The sequence below is a fragment of the Electrophorus electricus genome, chromosome 3 (genome assembly GCF_013358815.1).
Source record: "Electrophorus electricus isolate fEleEle1 chromosome 3, fEleEle1.pri, whole genome shotgun sequence".
Lineage (NCBI taxonomy): Eukaryota > Metazoa > Chordata > Actinopteri > Gymnotiformes > Gymnotidae > Electrophorus > Electrophorus electricus.
The window spans coordinates 715,001-725,000 of record NC_049537.1 but is presented as its reverse complement, the minus strand read 5'-3'; the positions used below and the strand labels follow the sequence as shown (position 1 = coordinate 725,000).

The window sequence follows — 10,000 nt, the reverse complement described above, 5'->3', positions numbered from 1 at the left end:
TACACATAGTAACTGATCTCCACACACAGTAACTGGACTGCACACACAGTTACTGATCTCTTCACACAGTAACTGGTCTCTGCACACAGTAAATAATCTTTGTGAAGCCTCATTTACATATTTTGTGAATATGCTAATACTCTTCATGTAGTCTGATGGATAAATTATATTTACATAAAGAAAAAGCTGACAGCTGAACAAAGCCGATCACTGCATCTCCAATCAATACTGACCAATGACACTACTACCATGACAGCTTCCTGCGAGAAAACATCTACAAACATCTACAATAACAGTGTGTGTCAAACGCTGCTGTCCACGCCCATGTCCGTTTGTACCAGTATGACAGGACACACGCACGCTGGGAGAACTGGGCCCTGCTGACAGCGTCTTGCTCCAGCTGCTACACCAGGTGCACGCCAGAGGACTTCAGTAACTTCTGAAGAGTGCCCCCTGTCCACTAACTGACTCCAGTGCACATAGGAGCTCTGTCCCCAGTACGGAGACCTGAAGATCTCCTGGCTGCTTCGTCTAACTGTCTAGCCAATTAGCTCAGTCCAGATGATCTACCAGATGTTATTCCTCTGGGGCAGAAATATTCTCCTCACAAAATGTAAAAGCAGATGAATTTTTTGCGCGGCTCAGAGCTAATTTTGCAGCTTCTGTTGTGTTTTCCGGCTGCAATGGAGCTACAGTGTAGAATGTGGGTCCTTAATCAGTAAAAAAAAAAAAATCATCTTTCACCTGCCATTTATTTTTGCTGATAACCGAAACGACACCAAAGAGATACTACGCCAATTACAGCAAATCCAAACACCTTTCAGTAATTTCTCACATGGCTAAGAGGATCGCTCGCTCGCTTGCTCGCTCTCTCCCCTGTTCCACATAGCATCTGTTCAGTGGCTGATTTTAATACAGAACTTGTGTGTTACGAGACCCTGTTCTGTCCCCATGTAAGAACCACAGGATTAAAACACAGTGTGAGGTGTCGTCCTTTAACGCGGGCACGGCCTTACTTTCCCACGCCCATCTCTGAAATCCTTCTCCAGCACTGGCCGAATCAAAGCCAATTCAGCTGAGCCCAGCTAGGGGTGGGGTCAGGAACCCAACAGGCATAGCGAGGGCAACAAAATCGGAACAGCTGGTCCAGAAAGCACTTTGATAAAAGCTACAGTAGGATAAGGGTGCATATATGTCCACTGAGAGTGTGTGTGTGTGTGTGTGTGTGAAAGAGGAAGTGATTGAAAGAAGCAGAGCAGTCAGGGAGGTTATTTTAAAAGACACTTTAAGCTCCTTCCTCAGGGCGGGGCACAGGGTGGGGGTGGAGGGAAACCTCCAGTTCAGCAGGGGTAAGTCCTATCGACAGACCCAGATCCACATTCCTACCCATATATCCCGGTAATCCACACCGCACACAGCTTTCCGAAATGGCACCTTGTCCCAAAGTACAAGTGTGTACAATAAAACGCAAAGTAATAAGACACAATTAACTCTCCTATTGAGCAGAGATCGTTAGCATTGACCAGGGAGTAGAGAGCATTAGACTCTCACCAGGAGCGAAAGCCTCGTCGATACAAATCTAACGTGTATTAGCGCAGACGCCGTCCAATAACCTGATCAGTCTGACAGCCGTCAGCTTCTCACAGTGATCACCGAAACGGCCATGTGAGATTGTAGATGATTTATTTATTTATGTTTGACAGTAATTTCTGAATATTTAGTGGAAAATACATCTAATACACCTAATATGCCACTGTTGGTGTGTGGTCCAGTGTGTTGGTGTGTGGTCCAGTGTGCTGGTGTGTGGTCCAGTGTGCTGGTGTGTGGCCCGGTGTTGGTGTACAGTGTATGGCACAGTGTGTTGGTGTGTGGTCCGGTGTGTCCGTGTGTGGCACGTGTGGTGTGCGGTGTGTGTGGTATGCAGTGTGCAGTGTGTGTGTTGTGTGGAGTGTGGTGTGTGGTGTGTGGTATGTGGTGTGCGGTGTGTGGCCCAGTGTTGGTGTGTGGTGTATGGCACAGTGTGTTGGTGTGCGGTGTGTGTCAGTGTGTGGTGTGTGTGATGTGTGGTGTGCGATGTGTGGGTAGTGGGTGTGTGATATGTGGTGTGCGGTGTGTAGTGTGTGTGATATGTGGTGTGCGGTGTGTAGTGTGTGTGATATGTAGTGTGTGGTGTGTAGTGTGTGTGATATGTGGTGTGCGGTGTGTGTGTGTGTGTAGTGTGTGGTGTGTATGTGTGGGTAGTGAGTGGTGTGTGTGTAGTATGTAGTGTGTGTAATGTGTTGTGTGTAGTGTGTAGTATGTGGTGTGTGTGTGTGTGTGTAGTGTGTATGTAGTGTGTGTGGTGTGTATGTGTGTGTAGTGAGTGGTATGTAGTGTGTGGTATATAGTGTGTGTAATGTGTTGTGTGTAGTGTGTAGTATGCGGTGTGTGTGTGTGTGTGTGTGTGTGTGTAGTGTGTATGTAGTGTGTGTGGTGTTTGGTGTGTATGTGTGTGTAGTGAGTGGTGTGTGTGTAGTATGTAGTGTGTGTAATGTGTTGTGTGTAGTGTGTAGTATGTGATGTGTGTGTGTGTGTGTAGTGTGTAGTATGTGTAATGTGTGGTGTGTGTGTGTGTGTGTGTGTGTGTGTGTGTGTGTGTGGTATGTAGTGTGTGGTATGTAGTGTGTGTGTGGTCTGGGGCTTGCTGCAAACCCACTACCCTCTTAGAACAGACTAATTACTCCAAACCTCTTCATGTACACTTTGTTAAAAGTCTGATATTACACCTCTGTGGGCAATAAAAGGGAATAATTACATATATCATGAAACACACACAGAGTGTGTGTGTGTGTGTGTGTGTGTGTGTGTGTGTGTGTGTGTGTGTGTGTGTGTGTGTGTGTGAGGTCAATCACAGTCAGCCAGCTACCTGAGCTCATCAGCCCCACTCCACCCAGACCACACCTCCTTTCACAGGAGCAGTCAGCCAGGACTAAGCCCTCACCCTCCTGTACCTCACCTCACCAGCACTTAGCTTCACTAATCCCTGCACTGCTCACACCATCCCCTGGCTCCGCCCCCTCCCCGCTGCCCAGTAGAAAGAGGGATGTGTGCATGAGACAGAGCTGATTGGATACAAAGGGACAGTGAAATGCTGCAGGCCAGTTTGTGCAGATCCACCCTCTGGGACTAAAGCTGAGCCTCTCAGCAGAGACAAAAGCCTTTTAAAGAGAGTGGGATCTGGCAACCCGGCTGCTTTTAGGTCAGCGTCTCCAACCAGCCATCCTCCACGGATAATGGAGTGTCCTTCACCTGCTAGCGCCTAAAGGGGTATGCAGTTATCACACACCACCTGCAAGCCCATTAATGAGAGAGAGAGAGAGAGAGAGAGAGAGAGAGAGGTGCAGAAAGAATGAGAGAGAGAGAGAGAGAAGAACGCTTGGGTGGAAGTGTGAAGAGAGCAGTAGTGGCACCAGTATCCTCGCAGGCATCTGTGATCGCGGAGGGGAGAGACACACGCGGATCCTGGACCGCTCTGTCAGGACACAGTGATGTCATCACAGCGCTGTCTCTGGAAAATCACACTCACACTACAGTGTATCACACTACAGGAGTGATTATGCTCTAATACAGTGTATCACACTACAGGAGTGACTCCTGTTGCAGCATGTTTAGTCGGACTAGCGCGTTCTTCCAGAATTCTGCCATGGGAAACACTTTGCCCTTTACTTAAGAGAGGGATACATTTCCCAACTCTTATTTCACAGCATGTATTCTCAATGCATAATTCATTCCCCATTACAGTGAAGCCCCTGTAAGGAAGTGCATTGATCTGGGATTGGATCTGTGGCTCCTCATGGCTGATGCAGGACCGCTTCATAATGAGAGACGTGTGAGTGTGACCGGGTCGCATGTTCAGGAGTCTGATGGTTATGGGAGCAGGGTGTGGACTCTCCGTGGGCATGGTGAAAGTGTGGCAACAGACACGGTGCTACACAGACGCAGTGCCACGCAGACACAGTGCCACGCAGACACTGTGCCACGCACACGCAGTGCCACGCAGACGCAGTGCCACGCAGACGCGGTGCCACGCAGACGCGGTGCCACGCAGACGCAGTGCCACGCAGACGCGGTGCCACGCAGACACTGTGCCACGCAGACGCAGTGCCACGCAGACGCGGTGCCACGCAGACACGGTGCCACGCAGACACGGTGCCACGCAGACGCAGTGCCACGCACACGCTGTGCCACGCAGACACGGTGCCACGCAGACGCGATGCCACGCACACGCAGTGCCACGCACACGCAGTGCCACGCAGACACTGTGCCACGCACACGCAGTGCCACGCAGACGCAGTGCCACGCAGACGCAGTGCCACGCAGACACTGTGCCACGCAGACACTGTGCCACGCACACGCAGTGCCACGCAGACACTGTGCCACGCAGACGCAGTGCCACGCAGACGCGGTGCCACGCAGACGCAGTGCCACGCAGACACGGTGCCACGCAGACACTGTGCCACGCACACGCAGTGCCACGCACACGCAGTGCCACGCAGACGCGGTGCCACGCAGACGCGGTGCCACGCAGACACTGTGCCACGCAGACGCAGTGCCACGCAGACGCGGTGCCACGCAGACACGGTGCCACGCAGACACGGTGCCACGCAGACGCGGTGCCACGCACACGCTGTGCCACGCAGACACGGTGCCACGCAGACGCGATGCCACGCAGACACTGTGCCACGCACACGCAGTGCCACGCACACGCAGTGCCACGCAGACACTGTGCCACGCAGACACTGTGCCACGCACACGCAGTGCCACGCAGACGCAGTGCCACGCAGACGCAGTGCCACGCAGACACTGTGCCACGCAGACACTGTGCCACGCACACGCAGTGCCACGCAGACACTGTGCCACGCAGACGCAGTGCCACGCAGACGCGGTGCCACGCAGACGCGGTGCCACGCAGACGCAGTGCCACGCAGACGCAGTGCCACGCAGACACGGTGCCACGCAGACGCGGTGCCACGCAGACACTGTGCCACGCAGACGCAGTGCCACACAGACGCAGTGCCACACAGATGCAGTGCCACACAGACGCAGTGCCACACAGACGCGGTGCCACACTGGAGGCTCTCTCCTCACTCTGCTCACTAAGGGTTACCGAGATTAACTGATTGACTGCGATGTCTGAATGAGCCCTGATTGGTCACTGATGGTCCACCTTGTCTGCACAGTGGCTCAATAAATCAATAACATGCACAAATAAAACTCTGCGAGACATCTCCATGAGACATCTCCACCCTTCGCCTCAGAGACATCTACCAGGTCCCACAATATTCCACAAGAACAGGCGAATGGATCTCAGGCTCCAGGAGATTATTCCCAGACCATGGAGTTGGACTGTGAGCTCTTTCCTAAAGCCTTTCGTCATGGGAAAGCAGGAACTGATCACTTTGAGGACCAGGTTACCACGACGAAGTCTGCCACGCAAAGTCAAGAACACCAGAACATGTACAACTGAGCCAGTGATGAGGGCTGGACTCACCACCATGGAGAGAGGTGTGTGTGTATGAGTGTGTGTGTGTGTGTGTGTGTGTGTGTGTGTGTGTGTGTGTGTGATGTTTGTCTTTGTGAACCCTGAGGGAGGCTCAAAGCAAAGCTCACAACATTTCAATCAAAGCACAACAGATCCCAAAGTAACCACAGCGACAGACACACACACTACTGCTTTAGTGCTCATTACAGCACATGGCAAAGACAAATATTGGCTTTCCTGTCCTCCAGCTTGGCGCCACACCACGTTAGCAGATGTGCCGTAGTGTCCTGAGTGTCGGACCTCATAACAGGTGTGTGTCGGACATGATCAGATCAGAGGAGAGGAGAAAAGACAGGTGTATTGAACTCTGTGGGTCTGATCACCAGGTGTACTAAACTGTGAGTCTGATTACCAGGTTCTATCTCTTCATTATCAGAGTGATACTACAGTCCAATACACACACACACACACACACACTCATACACACACAGGGATCTATATCCCAGCTGCAGGGATCAGTAACACCAAACAGAATGTAGGGCAGTAGGAGGAGAAGGTTCCAGAATGCGAAACACCCCCCCCCAGAGGGAACAGAGAGTTAAAACCAGTTGGCCAGAGGAGCTCCATCATTGGTCATTTGTTCTCCAGCTTTTCTCTCTCTCTGTCTGTCACTCTCCCTCCTTCATCTTTCCTTCGCCATCACCTCTTCTTCCTTCACTCATTTCTATCTTTCTCTCTCTCCCTCACGCACACACACACACACACACACAATTACAGACTCTGTCAATACCATAGGGTCATCCGTGCATACTCACATAGAGACAGAGCAAGTTGTTAGCACTAATCTCACTAATGCAGTAGATGTGTGTGTGTGTGAGGGAGAGATTCTCATGTTTACACTGTGTATTGATCTCATTCACTGTTCCAGCTCCAGTTGTTCTGCAGGCCTGTGGATCTTTGAAGAATTGAGGAGAAGCTCTGAGCAGCTGGGAGATCATATCCCAAAGTTCTCAAACAAACCCAGCAGAACACAGCTGAGCCCACGAACCGCACTGCCATGAAGACTGCCAGGAGGAAGACCATCAGGAGGAAGAGTACCAGGAGCAAGAGTACCAAGAGGAAGACCACCAGGACGAAGACCATCAGCAGGAAGAGTACCAGGAGGAAGAGCATCAGGAGGAAAAGTACCTCAACACTCCATGATGACATCAACACTCCATACAGACCCAAGATATACGACGTCAACACTCCATACTGACCCAGGAAACATGACGTCAACACTCCATACTGACCCAGAAAACACTACATCAACACTCCATACTGACCCAGGAAACACTACATCAACACTCCATACTGACCCAAGATATACGATGTCAACACTCCATACTGACCCAGGAAACATGACGTCAACACTCCATACTGACCCAGGAAACATGACGTCAACACTCCATACTGACCCAGGAAACACTACATCAACACTCCATACTGACCCAGGAAACACTACATCAACACTCCATACTGACCCAGGAAACATGACGTCAACACTCCATACTGACCCAGGAAACATGACGTCAACACTCCACACTGACCCAGGAAACATGACGTCAACACTCCATACTGACCCAGGTAACATGATGTCAACACTCCATGCTGACCCAGAAAACACTACATCAACACTCCATACTGACCCAGGACACACTACATCAACACTCCATACTGACCCAAGATATACGATGTCAACACTCCATACTGACCCAGGTAACATGACATCAACACTCCATACTGACCCAGGAAACATGACGTCAACACTCCATACTGACCCAGGAAACATGACGTCAACACTCCACACTGACCCAGGAAACATGACGTCAACACTCCACACTGACCCAGGAAACATGACGTCAACACTCCATACTGACCCAGGTAACATGACGTCAACACTCCATGCTGACCCAGAAAACACTACATCAACACTCCATACTGACCCAGGACACACTACATCAACACTCCATACTGACCCAAGATATACGATGTCAACACTCCATACTGACCCAGGTAACATGACATCAACACTCCATACTGACCCAGGAAACATGACGTCAACACTCCACACTGACCCAGGAAACATGATGTCAACACTCCATGCTGACCCAGAAAACACTACATCAACACTCCACACTGACCCAGGAAACATGACGTCAACACTCCATACTGACCCAGGAAACATGACATCAACACTCCATACTGACCCAGGAAACACAACATCAACACTCCATACTGATACTGTGACATTTGTTCATCCTGTTACAATATTAACCCTCGTAATAAAGAGAGAGAAGTGTGGAGGTGTAACCCAGCGAGACACAGGTAAGGCTTGGGTGCTGTTCGGAGGGGCAGTAACACCCATCGGGTGGAACCGAAGTGGGTACTCACCAGTGGCGTGCAGGGGGTCCAGTATTCTGGGTTCAGGTCGGTTCGGGAACGCAAGTCCAGATAGTCAGGATTCAGTTCAGTGCGAGCGCGGGTTAGGGTCCCCTAAAATCCAAGAAAATTTGGGGTTACAACTCCATGCTGTTTAGAGTGATTACACACACACACACACACACACACACACGAGTTCTGAGAGAGACCAGTGTGCGCTGTGTAGAGCAGTACACACAACCATGATACAAGAGCCTGCATCTGCTCAGCGCCTAACTGAGCATGAGTGTCAGAGTCGTGACCCAGGTGTCTCCGCGCCGTGGCCAGCACACACTGATTAGATCTCTGTGGGAGGAGACTGGATCATCCTCCCTGTTCATCTTTTCTCCTCCTTTGGTTGAACACAGAGAAGATAACGAGTCTGATGTGACGGCCGGCTGTGAGATTGGAGACGTTTCAGTTAAAGAACAAGCGGGGAACACGCTGCTTACGGCCGCACCACGGGAGAGCCGCAACCGCACACGCACCACCACGACCGCACCTCGACTGCACGCGCATGGCACAGGTCTGGCCAGAAACACCCTGCTCACGGCCGAACCATGACCGCATACACACTATGACCGCACATGCACCACCACCGTGCATGCCCTATGTCCGCACACGCACGGTTCCTGGATCCAGCCAAATCTAACAAGGAGAAACTCTGAGCACAAACATCTATTTTAATCTGGTTTGGACTTTGGTGAGCGTAGGTGTGTGTAGGAGGGAGGTGGGCAAGTGTGACCGGCAGCAACTATATTTCAGGTGTGTGTACACGACGCACGTTGTGTAGACAGGACTCGTAACACACGTCCTCCACGTCCCACCGCTACACCGCAGGGGTCGTTTATGTGCTGGGAACCAGTGTTTGGGTCCCCATCGCTTCCCCATGGCTTTAATGAGCACCCCAGCAGAGCCGGCATGGGACTGTACCAGGGATGGCCAGCGGGGGGCAGTACCAGGGACGGTGCGTGATGTGTGCAGTAATTATCTGTTGATTTACAAAATGGCTGCCCAGTAAAGAGGCTGATCAGAGCTGTGCATGCGTCTCCATCTCAAAGCATAAAAAACCTGCAGCACTCCCCTCCTCACTCCCCTCCTCACACTCCTCACACTCCTATGAAACAGATCTGGCTCACACACACTCCGCTCAGGAAGTCGGGGCGTAGCTGTATTTCTTTGGTTTGATGCAGCTAGCACCCACGCGCTGTGTTGTAATTAATGTCACACTGACCTACACAACAGCGTAATGGGAGGAGGTGAGAGAGCGAGGAAAGAAGAAAAGTCTCAGACTTTGGTTCTCCTTTCAACAGCTGTGCACACTGGGCAGGTGAAAGCCTGGACTGTGACCCTCACCCTGCGCACACTCCTGATGGTGTTTCTCACTGTTACTGGTCTTCCCATCAGAAAGACCATCTAACAAAGTTATTACAATGAGTTTGGCTGCAGGTTGTGTTTGTGATCTGACTCACCCTAGCACACATCGCACTGCTGTTGAATCAACCTGCATGTTGGCTATACCAGAGTCGAGGCGCCCTGCCAGTGATGAGGTTCTCCAATGGTTCCTTCTCAGATGATTCTCCAGCCATCTAAGGCATTACCAGCTGCGTCTGCACAGACCCCACGCCACTCAACTGGCCCCACCCCAATCAAAACTGCCACAGCCACCATTATTGTTACTTCTATTAGTTTTATATTTTAATTGTAAAGGACGTTGAATTATGTATCAATAACATAATTTCTACGTAAACACTCCTGACCTTCCATCATTATGCATTCTCAATGATCTCTGCTGACCTGTGTCAGTTGACCTGTGTATTCTCCACCTTCTAGATTTAAGTGCCACATTTGACATAGTTAACCATGACACACACACACACACACACACACACACACACACACACACACACACACACACACACACACACACACACACGTCTCAAACACTGACATTACTAACATGGTTCTGGAGTGTTTCATGTATTATATTTCTAATAGATCACATTTTGTTGTCTTTGG

The 10,000-nt window shown here is 50.7% G+C and overlaps 1 protein-coding gene across 1 annotated transcript in view; it reads right to left on the bottom strand.

Annotated features, from left to right (window-relative positions):
- LOC113568835 (protocadherin-9) overlaps positions 1–10,000 on the bottom strand; it is a 184,266-nt gene that overhangs the window by 140,906 nt on the left and 33,360 nt on the right. The window contains exon 3 of the mRNA XM_035524714.1: positions 7,955–8,056. Within this exon, the coding sequence (XP_035380607.1) occupies positions 7,955–8,056 (102 nt within the window). The remainder of the gene's footprint in view (positions 1–7,954; positions 8,057–10,000) is intronic.